The 19802-nt window shown below is 41.1% G+C and overlaps 1 protein-coding gene across 10 annotated transcripts in view; it reads left to right on the top strand.

Annotated features, from left to right (window-relative positions):
• Positions 1 to 19498, top strand: part of Nbea (neurobeachin) — a 525226-nt gene extending 505728 nt beyond the window's left edge. For all 10 annotated transcript variants that reach the window (XM_035451902.1, XM_035451904.1, XM_035451906.1 and 7 more), the window contains 6 exons: positions 717 to 872; positions 1775 to 1945; positions 12035 to 12136; positions 13748 to 13944; positions 15782 to 15933; positions 17703 to 19498. In XM_035451902.1, coding sequence (XP_035307793.1) covers positions 717 to 872; positions 1775 to 1945; positions 12035 to 12136; positions 13748 to 13944; positions 15782 to 15933; positions 17703 to 17793 — 869 coding nt within the window. In that variant the 3' untranslated portion in view covers positions 17794 to 19498. The remainder of the gene's footprint in view (positions 1 to 716; positions 873 to 1774; positions 1946 to 12034; positions 12137 to 13747; positions 13945 to 15781; positions 15934 to 17702) is intronic.
• Positions 19499 to 19802: the final 304 nt, after the last annotated feature.

Raw genomic sequence — 19802 nt, forward strand, 5'->3', positions numbered from 1 at the left:
AGGATGGTGCAGCTTAAGGGGACAGGCTGGCATCCAGACAGGCACTGGGGAAATTATAGATGTCTCTGAGTTCCTGGTATATTCAGATTTACTCCCAGGGCTGCACACTGATCCTTTGCCTGTCTCTCTCCCCCAATCGCTTTCCCATCTCTTTTATTGGTCTCCTCCCCTGCCAGCCATGCTGCAAAGGCCTTGTGTTTGTTGACAACTCAGGTCTTTAAAGCTACTGACCTGAAGCTCCCTGTGGGCTTCCTACATCACACCAGCAGCTCCCTGCCAGCTTTTCATGTGGATTGAAATGTGCCATGGGAAAGTGACAAATGGAACAAACATTAAGATATTTTTTGATTCTGTACAATATGTACCTCTACCTGGTTCTTACTGGACACTAATGAACTGGAGCATACTGTGCATGTACAAAACCAAATACTTTTCATATGTTTTAAATTCATTATCTTAGATTCCTTATCTGTTCTCATTTGTTGGCAGAAGAACCGAGTTTGCTGACGTAGTTTTTAAGTATATAATATCACTGGTGAATAATCATTGCTACTAAAGAAATGTATATTTCTGGAAGAAAAAAAATATAAATCTTAACAATTGTGCATCATTGGAAGCCCATTGCTACATCAGTGAAGCACAAAGCTGTTTTCCTTCCATGAGGGCATGATGAAACTCTTTGGAATCTATCTTCAAAATCTTCTGTTTGTTTTTAGCAAATAATTCTGGTGTGAACAAACGTCAGATCACAGACCTTGTGGACCAGAGCATCCAGATCAACGCCCACTGCTTTGTAGTCACAGCAGATAACCGCTACATTCTCATCTGCGGGTTTTGGGATAAGAGTTTCAGAGTTTACTCTACAGAAACAGGTAATCATCACACCAAGTTTATTCTCAGTGCTCAGGAGATGTTGGGAGCATGAGGACCTGACTTCTGACCCCAGCACCCACACTCAAGCCTGTACTCACCGATAATCCCAACACTGAGGAGACAGACACAGAGGATCTCTGGGGCTCTCTAACCAACTGTCTAGCTGAATTGGCAAGCTCTAGGTTCAGTGAGAGGCCCTGACTCCAAAATAAGACAGAAAATGATGCCAGATGTTGGTGGCGCACGCCTTTAAACCCAGCACTCGGGAGGCAGAGGCAGGTGGATCTCTGTGAGTTCGAGACCAGCCTGGTCTACAAGAGCTAGTTCCAGGACAGCCTCCAAAGCCACAGAGAAACCCTGTCTCGAAAACAAACAAACAAAACAACAAAACAAAAGACAGAAAATGACTACAAAAGAAAATACCTGATACCAACCTCTGGCCTCCCACTCATGTGTGCACACAAACACATATGTATATACCATATTTGCACTCACAGAGAATGTATCCTCTCTAATGTGAAGTCATGATAGTGTAAAGATTCCATCTTGTGTCAGCTCCAAGTGGTCTAGCTCTTGTAAGCTAACTAGCTAGTTCTGCCTCAGAAATGAATTAGTGTTTGAACTCACTACTGACCTGAGTTTATACCTCAGTGATGCTATCAGCCCCTCCTCACATTCAAATTCAGGATAAAAAGTAAAACCCTCCATTGTCAGACCCAAAGTCTGAAGAGAAAAATCATAATTGTCTCCTTTTATAAGACCTTTCCTTAAAAGTCACCTGTGAGTGGATTTGAATATCTTGAATATTTGTGCATTTGGTGTTTTCTTTCCACAAATTATTAAAATAAGATTAGGTCTTCATAAAGACAATGAGTCTAAGTGATGTCATTCTGTGCTGCAGGGAAACTGACGCAGATTGTATTTGGCCACTGGGATGTGGTCACATGCCTGGCCAGGTCTGAGTCCTACATCGGTGGGGACTGCTACATTGTGTCTGGATCTCGGGATGCCACCCTGCTTCTCTGGTACTGGAGTGGGAGGCACCACATCATAGGAGACAACCCCAATAGCAGTAAGTGTTTCCAACAAGGGTCCTTTCAGGCAACAAGTAACCTAAATGTGTCTTGTTGTTTTATGTCCTTCATTTTTATGGAATCTATAAAGAACTTAAAATTTAAAAGCTTAAGTAGCAAAAAAAAAAAAAAGTCTGAAAATGAGCAATTACTATGACTTTGGCCTGGGGAAATTCCCAGGTCTTCTCATGATGACCACTTAATGGCCCTCTCAGCTTCTGTCCCTAACACCCAGATGTCCCCAGGCTTCACAAATATTACTTAGGCTGTTCAATCTCAGGGTTTCTCTCAGCTAAGATAATTTCTGCCTTCCTTAGTTTTCCGTGAGCTTTTACTTGTGCTCATTACTTTCTTCCATGTCAGTGGCCTTGCCTAGGACAATCTCAAATACGTTCATTGGTGCCCTGTGTGAGGAGAAGTGGCAAGAATGGCCTTTAAGTTCCACACTTCTTCCAGCTTGTGTGCATTTTATCTGGAATGCTACAAAAACAGGAGATGGCTGTTGCTGGATAGGAACCAAGGCCTTATCATAGCATAGAAACAAGAGAAAAACATGCATTGAAGAAGTTGGAATTTGATCTCAATGTCCATAGCTGAATTTGCAAGTGTGCTGTGAAGTAATGCTTATGTTTTGGTGTGGGGTGAGAAGAGTGTGGAAACTGAAAGCCTCTAGCCTACACTATGGAGTAGTGTGTGACAATGACTCAAGGGTTTTCTAACATGTTAAGGTAATCTGTTGTCAATTCTACATTATCAATGATCATTTCCTGATAAATTTAAACAAGGTAATATCCTTTGTTCACTTCTAAAACTGGCATCTCATCTGCAGCAGAGTTCTGGTGTGTGTGTGTGTGTGTGTGTGTGTGTGTGTGTGTGTGTGTGTGTGTGTTGGGGACTGTCACTCCACACATGGAGTGTTGATATATGTGTTTTATCTAAGCATACCGCCTCACATTTCCAGATGTTCTTTATCTCTGTAGTACTATAGCACTCCTTAAAATGTCCAAGGATCAGGGCTTTGTGTCATCTTACATAGACATTGACAAAAATTAGACATTATAAGAAAAAGGAATTTTAGCTGGGTGTGGTGGCTCATGCTTTTAATCCCAGTACTCAGGAGGCAGAGGCAGGCCTATCTCTGTGAGTTCGAGGTCAACCTGGTCTACAGAGTGAGTTCCAGGACATCCAAAGATACACAGAAAAACCTAGTCTGGAAAAGCAAAAACAAAACAAAACGAAACAAAAAAGGAAAGAAAAGAAAAAAGAAAGGAATTTTAAAAAACAGGAGAACAAAATTAACTAAATCTTCAAAATGAAGCCCAGAGGGATAATTGAAAAAGGAAATTTATAGGGCTATAGAGATGAATCTGAGGACCCAAATTTGATTCCTAGCACTCACCCACACACCTATCAGAAGGTTCACCATCACTGTAACACCAGTTCCTGAGGAATCCAATGCCTCTAACTCCTGTGAGCACCTACACTCACATGTGTGTGGCCTACACTGATAAATATATACATCATTTACAAAAGTAACTCTGTTAAAGGGGAACTCACATCTTAACAGCTACCATCTGGTAGCAAAGATGAGATTTTATGTTACATACTGTCATTAGGTAAAGAATTTTAAAGAAAACACTAAATTATGGTAACTATCTGTGTTGGCTATGCTATGATATAAGGTATCTTTAACACTATAGATTTAAAGTTAAATCTAACAACATTTAGAATAGCTAAAGTTCCTGATAACAGAGGCTATGTAAATACCCAGTGCTTATGTGAATCAATAAGGGGTCCAGACCAGGCTGATGAAACCCACAGAAACACCTGATCTGAACAAGGGAGAGCTCTTGGTCCCCAGACTGATAGCTGTGATACCAGCATGGGACTGATCCAGACCCCAGGAACATGGGTTTCAGTGAGGAAACCTCGGAAATCTACGGGACCTCCTGTAGTAGTTCAGTACTTATCCCTAGAATAGGTGTGAACTTTGGGAGCCCATTCCACATAGAGGAATACTCCCTGAGCCAAGACACATGGGGGTGATCCTAGGCCCTATCCCAAAGGCTACGATAGACTCTGTTGACCCCCTATGGAAGGCCTCACCCTCCCTGGGGAGCAGAAAGGATATGTGATAGGTAGGGTTTTAGTTGGGGGGGGGTTGGGGAGGAGGGGAGGGAGAGGGAACTGGTATTGTCATGTAAAACAATCTTGTTTCTCATTCAAATTAAAAAATCTGCAAAAAATGAAGCTATCAGTATAATATTTATTTTTGAAAGCAGTATTTTTAGAAGCAGGGTTTATTATATACTCTGGGTTGTCCTGGAACTAGGTATGTAGAACAGGCTGGCCTCATACTCACAGAGATCCACCTGCCTCTATCTCCCTAGTGCTCAGATTAAAGGCATATACCATCACACCCTGAGTTTAAAAGCAGGATCCTGTAATTATCCTTTAAAAATTCAATTATCAAAATGTATTTTTCTATATTGCTTCCATATATAAGAATTTTTTAAAGCAAAACCCCTTGTCATCATTGAACCTACAAATATCTATAAAGTACACTGCAGTCCTCAGTCTGGCATGAAATGTGGGCATGTGTGTGTGTCTCCCATTGTTCCTCAGTGGAGGTAAGGGTGCTCTTCTAGAAAAAGCTAGGGGAGCAGATGCAGATACAGTACTACTGGTGGAGCAGGTGAACTGTGCTTGTGTCTTCTGTGTCCCTGCTGGGACTCTAAGCAGCTGTTGGTGCTAGACAGAAGAAGCTCCCAACCCCAGCCATCAGGAGGTAAGTCCTGCTTCCTGAATGACTAAGCACATTGAGTACTTCGTGACTCATTGGCTCTATCAAGTAATATCATCAGTACATGGACACATACCCAGAACTTCACATTCTGGGTGAGGGTTTGTGAGTTATGTTTGTGAGTTGCCAAATGGATAACCACAAGAGTAAAATCCTTAAATTGGTAATAATATTTAATATTTGATCAATTTGATAGTTTTATGCCCTTCTCTACAACAGTCTGTCTCCACAAAACATCTATGCCTGACTCAAGCAGCTGAGTCAATCTATGTTTTTAAAGGCAACCACAGCACTGAATACATAGACTGTGACAGCTGTGGTACTACCCTAGATATGCAGTCATTGTTATAAAAAACTGACGAGGGAAAGAAACTGTCCAGTTTAATGTAGTCTAGCTACCAAGTCAGAGGACCAGGTTGTATGTGCTTTTTGTCTCAAAATACATTGCTGTTCAATATCAAAAGGGGAGTTATGCTAAACTGGTAACAATGTATGGTATAATACCCTTGGGTTTGGAGGATGTATATATTTATCTAGACCTAAAGGAGAACCCTAACCTAGGACACTGTTGCCCAGTAGCTTGCTGTAATCTGGGGATTAGCCTACCTTAGACATTGAATCATTTTCTATGGTATAGAGACCAAACCAGACTCATTCTTCAAACTAGCATCCTGGGATGAGGATTTGTGTTTGACTTTATGTATCGATGAAATCTAGCCATGAGGTCAAAGAGCCTTAATATACTTGTATCTTTTGTACTGTCAGCACTACATAATAATGGATGCCTTTATTCTACAAAGAAAAATAAGTATGTTTGTAGATTTTTAGGCAGCTATAGAAAGGTTAGTTTTATTATGTCAGGTTATGTCAAATAAACTGTTGTGACTGATTTAGACATCTTAGAAGTCTCATGCTGTTTTTTTTTTTTCCACTTCAATGACTATGTCACAAAGACAATAGAAATTTGCAGATTGTGGCACAGAATTCCAGACTGTAAAGGAACAGGCTACCTGCTCGTGCTACAAGTCAGATGGTCCTGTTCATTAATGCATTTTATACTGATGATGCTATTGTTATTCTTTCATGTGTTGGTGGAAGTAGGAAATCATCCTGGAGATTTACAATAGGTCCCGGGCTAGATAACATACTTGCAAAGACATTAGGGACAGGTGCTTTCATTTGAAACAGCCTTACACAAATTCTGAAACTAATTTGGAAGTGATAAAAATTAATTTGCGCACTTTAATTGGAAGCAGCCTCCTGCATGAAAGAACGAAGAGCAGGGCAGGCAATTTGTGCTAGGAGCTGATTGAATTTTTTGTCAGGTAGGTGTCTTGGACTTGGCCGCTTATCCTCTAGAGCCCTTCTTTGCAATATATTACAGCCCATCTCTGACTGGTGAGCTTTAACCAGATCAATGCTATTCCTGTGGAATCCCCAGGGCACAAGTTTCATTGATCTTGGGACTTGACAGCTCTCATTACGTGCTGTAGCTTCCAACAAGATAGTCACAAGAGGAGCGAGTTAACATCGTTGTCTTCAGTGGACCCCGAAAATGGAATTAGGACCTCAGCTCAAGACCAATCTGCTTTAAAGAATGTAATTTAAATGTTTATTTTGAGTGATACATACATATGAAAATTTTAAAACTATAGCAATATAAAACCCTGGAATGGGATTTAGTGCTCCTCTTTCAAATCAAATCCAGCAATATCTACTGAGTAATATGTGTGAGAAAGCTATATGCTGTTCTGATCCTCTTTTTAAACCCAGGTCTCTCTGCCCATGTGTAAACACTATGCAGACTCTGAAAGGAGAGGACTGACAAGGTGTTTCTAGCTGTACACACACACCTTCTCTGGCCACCCATTGTGTTGGACTCAGCCTTGGACACTGACCTGCCTATCATCTTCAGCCTTCAGCCAAATATCTACCAAACTGAGTTCACCTCTTTGTTTGCCACAAGCCTATTATACAAAGATAATCCTAGAGCTAGTCCCTCAGCCACTACTGACCAACAGTGTGATAAGAAGTAGACCAGAATGACCCAGAGGCTATATATATATATATATATTTCTTATAGTTTCTTATAATGTATATTATATATAATAAAATATAATGTATATATATATATATATATATATATATATTATATATATATATATATAGCAAGCTAGTTGGCTCATTTCTCAATCCAAGGAATCTTATCTAGGGTGTAATAAATGTTAGACTTTTGTTTTATTAGGTGGTAGAGGAAGCATGAGCAGCTTGTGATACTTCTCAATCACAGGACATTCTGAGGCCACATGGCTGTGTCCACAATGGATCATCCTAGCTCAGAACAGGGAGGGATAAAACTATTCTACATAGTGTCCCATATCATCCCTAGAGACATTTTAGGGTTTGTGACAGGAGTGGGACTGCTTTCCTCTTGTTTTCTGTTTCCCTTGATAGGCCTGAGATGCTAAGAAAGGTGTTTAGCCTTTGTTGGATGTAACATGAAAAATCAAAATCAGGAGTGACTAGTTTGTTGTCTGACCAGACAACTTTGGCTCACAGACTGGGGTATTTGAGCATCTTTTGGCTGTTTTGTAGAAGAGGAAGGACCAGAAAGATACCAAGTCCTGGACCCTTGTGAGGGTGTGGTTAAAGACACCCTATCATGGGCCAGTCTATTAGTCACTGTTCTTAGCTAGCTATTCCAGGAAATTTCTGGTAAATATTTGAAATCACAGTGTCAATGAAATTACTGTAACATTTGATACTGTATTTTCGAATGTTAAATTAAAATTTCATCATATTCTTCTAAGTGTAAGCATGAATGAAAATGGTTTGTGCCTTGACTCAGTAGTGACATTACCACTGCATGTCACTAAGAGGCTCATCCTCTGATGCTCCAGACCAGCACTGAGGACTGTGGATCCCTGAGCCCCAGCCATCATTCCTTAGCAGATTTAGAAGGGCGTCAGTCCCCTTATTTCAGTAAGAACCCAAGCAGGCTTTGTGCTGACCATCCTCAAAGCTACAGACCATCCTAATGAGAGCACTCCTGTCACGTCTGTGTGCAACATTGACAGCCTTTGTAGCTTTTCCATCTGTTTCAAGGATACTGAAATGACTTTTGATAAAGGTGAGATGGACTCTGATTATTTTAAGCCTTTTCTGTTTAGAATTCCTAGTGCTTGACTGTGAGAACCAGATGCATTTGTTCCTTATCATTCTCAGCACCAGAATGAGGCAAGATGAGGTTTCCTCATCCTTGAGGAAATGAGTGGGGAAGGGGTGAAGTGCCATGGTCCTTGGAGAGTAAGTCTCACCTGCACCTCCCTCTGTGCCAGGCCCTTTAACCCTGAGCTCCATCCATCAGCTGTGCTGTGACAGTGACAGGATATTACCAAGATCTCGAGTGACTGTTGGGGTGTGTGACATCTGTCCCTGGTGATGAAATATAGGAAAAGCACTTGTCCTTGCTGCAGATTTTCCAACTCAAAAGCTTTGAAGAACACTTACTTTACTTTCACAGCTAAAGCTGGAGCAGTTTTTGAAAAGAGCAATGCTTCCAGGGCCACAAACAGCGCCACTTACCACTTATGTTTATATTTCATACCTCCATGATCTGAGGAGATCATAATGAAAAACAATTAGATGGGTCTTCAAGGAGCTTACTTCCTTGTGGAAAATATAGCATATAAGTAATTTAAAATTGTTTTGTTCATTTTCCCTTAGTTCTTTATCATTAAATGGTTGCTTTTTACATAGCATATTAGAGAAATAATTATTTATTTCTAACAATTTATTAATGATATAATTTCAGGATTTTTCAGCATACTAACATCTCCAAAATAGTCAGAGAGACTAAAAGTATGTCTGGTGTAGAAGGTCAAGTAGGTAAGTGCAGTTAACCAAGTAGGAGAGAGTCTGCATTTGGATTCCCCAGCACAGCACACACTGGGGTGGTCAGGAAGTGACCTTGCACATCTGTATTCCCCAGCACTGGTGACCACCAGTCTAGCCAAAACAGCAAGCTCCAGGTTCATTGAAACACCCCATCTCAAAAATGAGGTTAAGAAGCAATAAAAGACACTGGATATCAGCCTCTGGTCTACAAGCATGCACACACACACACACACACACACACACACACACACACACACATCTTATTAATGTCCAATTCTCACTCCAACAGGGAACTCAAGGTATCTTGGAAGCACAGTTTTTCAGTTTTGTAAATATGTTTCAGATAAACTCAAGGCTGACAGATACTTCACCATTATTCAAAGCCCATTACCACGATTTGCCCATTATTATAGATTTAGAGCTGATGGCAAACTGCTGTGGGTTGGTTACAGTGCCCATTCTCCCAATCTGCATTTCAGAAACACATCAAAAGGAAGATTTACATTGATAGATCCAAGAAAACTCACAAAACATGGTAATCTCTAGAGAGGCAGAAAATAGTCAGCCCTCCCAGGGTTATATCAGCGCCAAAGGGGCAACTGGGCAGCAGGTGCACATGCCAGCCCTTGAGCCTTCATGTCTCCACACCTGTGCCTGTACAGTGAGTGCCAGGCTCTCAGGCCAGGACATGTTTCTTGCAAAGAGGAGTGCCAAGACCAAAACACAGGGCGGTTCTCTGAAAGACAGGACAGGGGTGTGGGGAGGTCCCCATCCAGAAGGAAGTCACAGAGGAAAAGCAGACGAGGAACTCAAAAAACTTCCCAAGCTAAACAGCCTACTCCACAAAAGCAAACAATACAGAAGAGAAAACTCAGAACTTTAAAAATGAGTGATGCTCTTTAAGATGTAGGAAGGGCATATAAGCAGTTCTACATTTCTTATTCAGGGTTGAGAACAAAGGAATTCATTTTATTTCTTTAATCTTAAACATATAAATACTTAATGTGTAATAAATATTTTAAAAATTCCCCAATTCCAGAAACAAAGGCAAATCTAGCTGCTATGTTGGAAGAACCGACTTGGTTCTTTTTAAAGAGAACAAAATTGTCATCGACATCACAAAGAAAGGACGAGAAGGAGGGTGGTTCTCCTATCTTGCAGTGTATTCTTGGGCCCCTGAACCATAGCTAGAGAAAAACAGTCTTACTCACAATTAATCTTAAAGCATCCACAGGAAAAAAATTCACAGCATAATTATGACCACAAAGGAATTTCATCTGTGTACTACCTGAGAGAAGTTTTGGTCTCTTCAAAATGAGCCAAATTTAGCACAAAATATCATAGAATTTTCTGTCCTCAAGAAAATATCTACTGATCTCTTAGAATATAAATGTTCTAGAATTTTGAAAGAGTTGGCTGCAGTTATAAGAACAAGGTTACAGTATGACTCTTCAAGGTGCAAGAGCAATGGCTTGTGAAGCCGGTGGTTTAAAATGAAGTCATTGCCGGGCGTTGGTGGCACACGCCTTTAATCCCAGCACTCTGGAGGCAGAGGCAGGCGAATCTCTGTGAGTTCCAGGCCAGCCTGGTCTCCAGAGCAAGTGCCAGGATAGGCTCCAAAGCTACACAGAGAAACCCTGTCTCGAAAAAACAAAAAAAAAAAAAAAAAAAGAAAGAAAGAAAAAAAAAGAAATGAAGTCATTGTGTTCAGATATACACACAAAGGCGGTTTTCTATATATGTGCTCTTTGCTAAAATGATACTGCAGACATCCAAGATCAACCAGTGGCATAACTGCTTTAAAAACAAGAAGCAAAATGAGAAATGGCTGTATATAAGCCACATAAGATTTGATAACTGTGTTGTTCCTGGAAACCGGGTATTACAAGCTATCATTTGCATTGCTACCAAATGTTACATATTCTCACTTTTGATAACTCTGGCCTCAGCTCCTTGCCATTAGAAGGCAACCAAGCAATTGGGGAGTGTATTCAGAGGTGAGGTCACCAATGGAAGATTACTCAGCCTGACTTCCTAGCTAGTTTTGTGCCCAAGACGCAGAAAATTGAGATACTTGTCTTTCCTTTGTAACCCATACCCCCTCCTGCTTCCCCTCTCTACCTGTTTGGCTGGAGAGATTTAGGGGCTGTTTTTAAGTGAGTATGAGAGCATGAGATTCAGACATGGAAGCTTCCGTTCAAATCCAGCTCTTATCACACTAGGTACTCTGGAAGGGGATGAGTGGCCCTATAGAGCCTTGTAGGACAGACTGAGGTAGAACTGGGCAGTTTCTTAAACCTTCTCCACTCGTGACCACTTTGCACCTATGATATCTTTATATAATCTTAGTTATACAGGCATAGGAAGGGATGTACAAATCAAAAATTTACCCATAACAAGTCATAGACATTTGCTTTAAAACAGTTTTTTGGTATACTTTTAATTTTACCATTTATTACAGGAGGAAGCAAAGTTTCACCGAGGTCATATTTCTGTTATAGCATGAAAAAATTAACTCAGGGTTGAACACTGAACACTGGAGGATGTAGAGCATTGTGGACATTTTTCAGAGTCCATGGACATTCTGATTTTATACTTCTCAATGCTGAGAATGCATGTGTGGTCCCTTTAAAAATGGTTGGAAATATTGTTTTAATCCCAAATCAGAGTTTACTTAATGTATTCTAACAAAAGTCATGTCAGCAACTTTAAAAATCATATAGTCTGATGCAATCCCGTCTAAATGTATATTAAAGTTGATACATGCTGAAGATGATAGGAGGAATAGGTAGCTGAACCATCATGTGTCTATAGTAGCAGGAAAGGTATGTGTGCTGAAAGAACTAGAGTCCCTAACCTGTGGTCATCTGGAATCTGAGTCAGGTGTTGCAGATAACATTGTGTGGTACACAGTGAGGGATCCATACCCACAGTGAAGTAGCTGCCAGCTTCCAGAAACACCACGTGCACATTATCATTGGATTTTGGGCTAATTTTTGGTCACCTTGCATTCAGAAACTGTTTACTATTGCCCAGTGCTCAGTGTCTCCCATGTTCATATTCAAGCTGGAATTATAGAAAGTGAGTAATCTGACCTCACATGGTTGTTGCCATGAATACATGATCCCACACACAACTGCCTGTTTGGGAGAACAAGCCCTGACACCCTGAGCATGCACATGGATTAATTTTTCTGCTGTCCCAACCACCCTGTGGCAGGGACAGTAGTTATGCCATGTCACACACAAGAAACAGCCAGAAAGGTAAAGTGAATTGCTCTGCCCATACAGCTAGTAAATGTGCTTCCTCGTGGTTGATGACTATTTTATAAGCTGCTCATCATGTCTGCACTCATCTCCAATGATTCCCTGCTGCTGTTTCTTTGTAGGTGACTATCCTGCGCCCAGAGCTGTCCTCACAGGCCATGACCATGAAGTTGTCTGTGTCTCCGTTTGTGCGGAACTCGGACTCGTTATCAGTGGTGCTAAAGGTCAGAAGCCATTTATTTCATGCTCTGTCTCTAGGAAGTGAACATTTTCTAGCTAACTGTGACTCTTGATTTCTTCAAGAGATTCAACACAGACAGATATAGCATCTGGGTTCTCTGCAGTTGTTTAGCTTTATCAAAGATTGGTAATAGTCTAACCCAGACACTGATAAATTAATTTTGCAATGAATCCACAGGATGCAGCCATGAAAAGGGGCATTCAAAGGGCAACGGAGGCATACCACTAATGCACTGGGAACTTGGATCAAGTTACTCTGCAGTCTGGCCTTAGGACCTCCACTTCCTCTACAGGTCCTCTCCATGCCAAGCTGACTGTTCTGGGAGATCAGGAAAGGGCACTGACCATGCTTCTTTGCTTTTGTGGGAGAATTGTCATCTAAAGTGGCTCTTCTGGGCTCCTCTGACAGAGATTGCATACCTCTATGGGAACTCTCAAGGCAGAAAGACCATGAGGGCTAGCGTGTAGGAGGTTAACCAGAGCTGTGCAGATGCCTAGAGCCCAAGAGGTTGAAGGGCTTAGCATTATCATTGGTGGAATTCCTTGAAGGTTTTTGTTGTTTGGGGGGGGGTTGCTGTTTTATTTTTATTTTTATCAAGGTCTAAGACACCAGATGATCAGATATTGTTGTGGAAGATTGTTCGGCATTATGGAGTATGAGCTGTCTTAGAACAAGAGATCATTTGCTTTGCATTTCAGAACAAGTGAGCTTAGCTCTGCAGATGCAAGCAAAATGCTGCTTTCCTACAAGTGGTGACAGCAGAGGGATTTGCTCTTTCCCACAAGTCTCCATAGCCCTCCCCTTTTTAGTCAGGGGAAAGATTAAGTATAGTTTGATATTGACACCTTTTTTTGTGTGTGAAAATGTGGCTATTTGAATCAGTTGACCAATAAAAATGTAACCACAGTTTTTGCAGGCATTGATTTTTGAGTGAGCACAGAGGCAGGCATATAGTTTGAAGTTATAGCATTTGTTTCTATTATTAGGTCAGTGAAAACTTAGACTGTTCTCTTAATATATTTTCCAAGTTCATAAAATTGCTCTGAAGTAAGATAAGCCTTTCTCAGCACCCTTTACACTTTTGCACCATTGCTAATATTAGAAAGCAAAAAATAATTTTGTAGTCTGAATTGATTGACTAACTTTTTAATTATACATTTACATTTTACATATAAACCACAAAAGAAAAGCTTGCTTGGCAGTGACATATTTATACTGTGATGCTGAAGTCTGATGCAACTGGATAAATTCAGCACCAGTTCTGATCATCCTCTTAATGAGAACCTTCTAAGTCACAGCAGATCAAACTTGTTGGGCACACTCTCTGCTCACTTGACTTGGGAACTAAAGCCTGTTGTGACGACTGTTATTGGAGGTGGATGAGGAGTTTGAAACCTTAGAGCACTGTAGATCTACATCACTGTGTGTGTGAGTGTAGATGAGTGACATGGTTGTGTATAAGTGTTATAGCTACAGTATACCTCTGTTGTCCTCATTGCCTTTAACAAATCCCAGTGCCCACACAGGTGTGATTTTGGGTTGGTGATCCTGGCAGTCTTTCTAATTGACATAGTATCTGTGTTCCCCACTGCAGAGGGCCCTTGCCTTGTCCATACCATCACTGGAGACCTGCTGAGGGCCCTAGAAGGGCCAGAAAACTGCCTGTTCCCACGCCTAATTTCTGTATCCAGTGAAGGCCACTGCATCATATACTATGAGCGAGGACGGTTTAGCAACTTCAGCATCAATGGGAAACTTTTGGCTCAAATGGAGATCAATGATTCCACTCGGGTGAGTACACATCAGTGTTGAGCAGCAAGAAGCCATGGGAGTCAAACTTGCTTGACATAAAGATAGCTAGGTGTATAGCTTCCCCAGCATCCACTTAAAGACATGCTGGTTTGAAAGCATGCAAACTCATGTTGATGGATGTTATGAACAAACCCAAGAATCCTCAGTACTGAGTAAGCAGCTCAGTAAGTGAGACAGACTCTAGAGACCACAGCTGTTTGCCTAGAGGAGAGCATTCCAAACCCCTTCCCAAATAGTGATCTCAGCTCTATGCTCCCCAGGTGTCCTAGTTAGGGTCTCTGTTGCTGTGATAAAACACCATGCTTAAAGGCAACTTGGAAAGGAAAGGGTTTATTTCAGCTTGATCACAGTTCATCATGAAGGGAAGTCAGGAACTCAAGGCAGGAACCTTGAAGCAGAGACCAAGGAGGAACACTACTTACTGGCTTTTTCCTCATGGCTTGCTCAGCCTGCTTTCTTATACAAGTCAGGACTGCCTGGCCAGGGGTTTCACCATCCACAATGGGCTGGGCCCTCCCAACTGAATCACTAATTAAGAAAATGCCCTACATGCTTCCCTACAGCCCAATCTATGGAGTCATGTTTTCAATTAAGATTCCTCCTTCCCAGATATATCTAAGGTTCTGCCAAGCTGACAGAAAATGATCAGGACACATGGCACTACAAAACAAAGAGGCCTGTCTTGAGAAGCCTTACTACAGCTTCAAGTTCATAATTGGCCTCGCCTCGTGAAGCACAATGGCTGGTGCTTCAGTACTAAAAGTTATTGTGACATACGCTTCTGCTCTTTATGCTAGGTCTCCATTAGTAACAGTCAGAGTTTCACAAAATGCAGTGTTTGAACAGATTAAGAGCATTTCACAATGTTCTCTCTAATCTCCCTAGATTAGATTGGGAATATTCTCATTGTGACTTCTTGATTTTATAACTAAATTAGCTTTAAATATTTTTAATTATGCTGTATTTGTGAGCAGGATGTGTAAACACTTGAATTCAGAAACCAGAAGAGGGCATCAGAACCCCTGGATCATGAGTTCCAGGTGATTGTGAGTCATGGGGGCTGAGAACCAAACTTGTGTCCTCTCAAAGAGCAGGAAGCACTCTTAACCACTAAGCCATCTCTCTATTCCCCTTAAAATTTTTTTCTTTTAGATTGGCTTTAATAAAATCCTATGTCTTTGTTTAAAAAAAAACTTTGATAGATTCCATTATTGAAAGTTCTGTGGATTGGATCTAGGAAACCTGGACAATTGGCTAAATAAGGAGATAATGTTAAGGAGATTGACAGTGCTTTCCAGGTTGTTGGTTGATAGTCTATTGGTTTCTTGGTAGGTGGGTAGTTGATTATTGGGTAGTTGGCTGTTGGTTGGTTTGTGGTTGGTGGATGATTAATGGTTGGTTGGGTAGTGGCTGGTGGGTGATTGTTTGGTGGTTGGTTAGTGGTTGGTTGGCTTGTGGTTAGTTGGTTAGCTGATGGTTAGTTGATTGGCTGGTAGTTGATGGATGATTGTTTGGTAGTTGGTTAGTGGTGGTTGGTTGATTAGTAGTTGGATGTTGATTGGTGAGTTGATGCCTGGTGGTTGGTGGTTGGTTGGTTGGTTGGTTATTTCATAATTGGTTACCTGGTGCTTGTTTGGTTGGTGAGTGGGTGGTGGTTAGCTGGTGGTTGGTTGTGTATTGGTACTTGATTGTTTTGTTGGTTAAGCTTGTATACACTAGGGCAAATGATTGACTGTTCAGCTAATTGCTGACCAGTCACGACCATCGACACGAAACAAATGAAGAGATCATTGGTGTCTGTCTTTTTTCTCTGAAGGCTATTCTCCTGAGCAGCGATGGACAGAACTTGGTGACTGGAGGGGACAATGGTGTGGTAGAGGTCTGGCAGGCCTGTGACTTCAAGCAGCTGTACATTTACCCTGGATGTGATGCTGGTATTAGGGCAATGGATTTATCCCATGACCAAAGGTGAGCCATGCCAAGGGCAGTGTGATCACAGGAATAGACCAGAAGCTTGGCATTCTCCTCATTCCACCCAGAGTGAGGAAAAAACAACACAGAAAGGGCAAACTAGAGATGAGTAAGAACCCAAGGAAGGCCCAGCTTTTCAACTATAGAAAAGCTTTCTTGGAAGAATATTGGCTTTGAAACATTTTAAGCATTAACACATATAATTAATGTAACAAAGCATTTTTACAGTATAGTAGAATGGTACAGAGTACATCAAGAAAAACAGTGTACAGGTTCAGTCAGTCAACTGCTTGCTGTGTAAGTATGAGGACCCAAGTTCAATCTCAGAACCCACATAAAGAAGCCCAGCATGGTGTGCACACTTGTAACCTCAGCCCTAGAGAGATGGAACATGGTGATCCTGGGGCTTTTGAGCCAGCCTAGTCAAGTCCATGAGGTCCAGGACACAGAGAGACCCCATTTCAAGAAGAGTAGACTGTCTGAGGCTTGAAGCCAAAGTAGTTTCCTACACACACACACACACACACACACACACACACACACACACACACACAAGAAAAATACAGTGTTCAATTGATGCAGTCTGAGGAATAAAAGTTTTTAAGAAAAGCTTATGGTTACCATTGGAGTAAACCAGTAAATAGATGTGGCTTACTTCCTAATTTTTTGTGTGTGCCTGAATGTTTTTTTAATGTGTTTTAAATGTCTTCCCAAGTAGATTAAATATTTGTCCTTCAATTCACTCACATGCTTTTTGCAAATATCAGTTACCCTTCTTTTAGCTGAAGGATCCAGCCAAATGCTAAAGGCATATAATAAGGTGACCCATTGCATGTTCCTAATCTAATTGATGGTAAGAGAGCCAGTCCAGACCCTGGGAAGAGATGATTGGCCATGTGAGATGCTGAGGAGGAGCCATTTGTCGGGCTGGGTCAGAGTGGGCATCAACAAACATATGCAGAGCCATAGTAGTGTAGGAAAGGTGCCAACTACTTTCCTATTCACATTTTAATCTCAGTCTTGATTTTGATTATGTGTACTGTGCAAAATAGTGCTGCATCTGTGCAGTTCATGCACAGAAAGTATAACTGAGAAACACGTATTGGGGTAGTATGTATAAGACACATTTGTCTGATGATGGTCTGGATTAACAGCTAAGCACACTGCTCCATCAAGACAGAATGTCATGAGATTTGAACTCAGTCAGTGGTATTGAGCCTTCCACAGATAGGAGCCTCTGGTTAGGAGGCACAAACAAGAGGGGACAGAAATGAGCTCACCTACATAGTGACTACAGTGATTCGGGATGCACTAAGTCTGGAGGTTTTATGATACTACCTGCCTTGTACAGTGGCTTTTTATGGGAGACAAAATGAAATTGGTACCTGAGGCTTCGGGAAGACTTGTTGTTCACATATCCACCCCCCACACACATTCAGGGTATATAGAGAGTAAGTAAGGGATGGCGTGGTTAAAGGACACTAAAAAATAAAGACCAGAATTCCACAGAGGAAGATATGGATAGACCATAAATACAACACCTGAGAGGCATAGGAGCCTAGGTCATACTTGAATGTGTGGTTTTATGGGTCTGACTAATGTTCTCCAACAGGGCTCTCTACTAGCTGAGTAGCTCCTGGCAGAATCAAGAAGAAATGTTAGACCTCTCTCAATGAACACAGTTAAGACTTGGGGTCTTTTGAGCATAAAGTGGCAAGTGCATACTATTTTCCTGTCTCTCTTCACCACTGTCTCTGCTTTTACAGGACTCTGATCACTGGCATGGCTTCCGGCAGCATTGTAGCTTTTAATATAGATTTTAATCGGTGGCATTATGAGCATCAGAACAGGTACTGAAGAGAAGCTGCAGAAGCCACGCTCAAGTGAGAGCACATATGCTCTGTGGAAAGGCAGTATCTCTGGTGGGGACACTTGTCCGCATCGGCTCTGTACATCCATCCCACCCAGCAGTCGCCGAACATCATAGTCAGGAGCCATTTCACCCTGTTTTTCCGGGACTGAACACCAGCTGCTGTCAAGCAAGCTCATATCATGTAAATTATCTGAATTAGGAGACGTTTTGGTAATTATTTCATATATTGTCGTTTATTGAGAAAGGTTGTAGGAAGCCTCACAAGAGACTTTTGACAATTCTGAAGAACCTTGTGTCCAGTTGTTACAAGGTTTAAGCTTTGAACCTAACCTGCATCCCATTTCCAGCCTCTTTTCAAGCTGAGAAAAACAAAACCCACGTTTGATACTTTGTACATCATATGCATCTTATTTAAAGGGATACTTTTGTAAAAGTGAAACCTTGTATAAAGAAAGAGCAGCCTTTGTTAATTTACTGTGGAGTTACAACCTGCATGCTCCCTACTCCCCACGTTTTGATGGAACTGGTGCATTCAAGCTAGGAAATGGAAAAGGACGCAGCTTGTTCAAAGTGTTGAATTTGGGCTCAATCAGTAATTTCGACATTTTCACCACAATATGATTTGCACTTTTTAATCTAAATTTATCCCTTCTAAGAGAAGTTTGCTCATACACCATTTGGATACTAAGCCATTATTTGCCATTGTTGGTACTTTATACAAAGAAAATTCAACCCTGCCCTTTAGGACTTGAAGATGCAGCAGAAAGGGAGCCTGGGGATGAGGGCCTGGTTTCTACTGTGTAAATGGGAGTCATGATCATTAATCCCATTGCATCAACTTCCCAGCACCTAGACATCTCTCCCCTGGTGTCAGCCCACTGGCTCAGTCTCCATGTCAGGGGAGGATGAGGATGTTAACATTTCCCCTCCTTGGTTCTTGAATAGCTTAGTTTAATAATGAGTCAGACTTGATTACAACAATAACTGAACTTATCCCTTTCATTTCTTGTGAGATTCTCACCTAAAGCCACATTCCTAGCCTAAGGCACTTAATCTTTTACAATATAAAATGATGGCTTTCAAATGATTTTTCCATTCATCGTCCCTATCCAGATATCACCCAGGGGTCTATACATTTCTTCATGTTTCTTCTTTGTATATTTGGTGACTGTATTGTCATAGATGTACATATCGTGTCGGTAGGGCTATGAGGCATGTAACAGGAATGTAATTTTCTCAGAATTTCACTCACTTGCAGTCATTTATTTCAAAAGATAAAACAGGATAATGGGTTCTTTGTATTGGCACTTTGCACCAGACACATACCATTATTTATTGCTGTGATTACTTATTTGTCATCCACCTTGTACTAGGAAGTTTTAGCACTGAATTATTCCTTCTTCATTGTTGTTTGTATTTATGAAATTCTGAAATTATGGGGAATCAGTGTACTGATTACGTTATTCATCACCAGGCTGTGAGCAATATCTTGAGTTTGTAGCTTAGAATTGGGAAGGCACTGAACATCTGGAAGACAAGGTCATTTCATCTTGAGATCATGGTGAAATATTTTGGATATATAAATTCCTTAAGCTATTGTAACCATGTTTTATTGCAAAGATGTAAAATATGCCAGATGTGTGTGAGTTGGAAATCAAAAAAAGAAAAATAAAATATGCAAAGAATTCAGATTGTGTCACATGTCACTGGATACCTCAGTGACACACATTCCTTACAGTGGCCCTTGGGTTTGAAAAAAATCACATTGCCTCATGTGAGGGCCTCACATGCAAAACCATGAACAGAGTCGGAACATAGCCAGCAGTCTTCTTGGCCATTGCCAGGAATGTGGGCCATGGGGTCCACAGGGACAGGAACCAAGTGATAAAGGAAATATCTTCCTATGTAAGTGTTATCATATAATGACATTTTTATCTGAAAAAACAAAACACACTTTGTAGAGTTCTTCATCAAGCCAGAATAATTCAATCAG

The sequence above is a fragment of the Cricetulus griseus genome (assembly GCF_003668045.3).
Source record: "Cricetulus griseus strain 17A/GY chromosome 1 unlocalized genomic scaffold, alternate assembly CriGri-PICRH-1.0 chr1_0, whole genome shotgun sequence".
Taxonomy (NCBI): domain Eukaryota; kingdom Metazoa; phylum Chordata; class Mammalia; order Rodentia; family Cricetidae; genus Cricetulus; species Cricetulus griseus.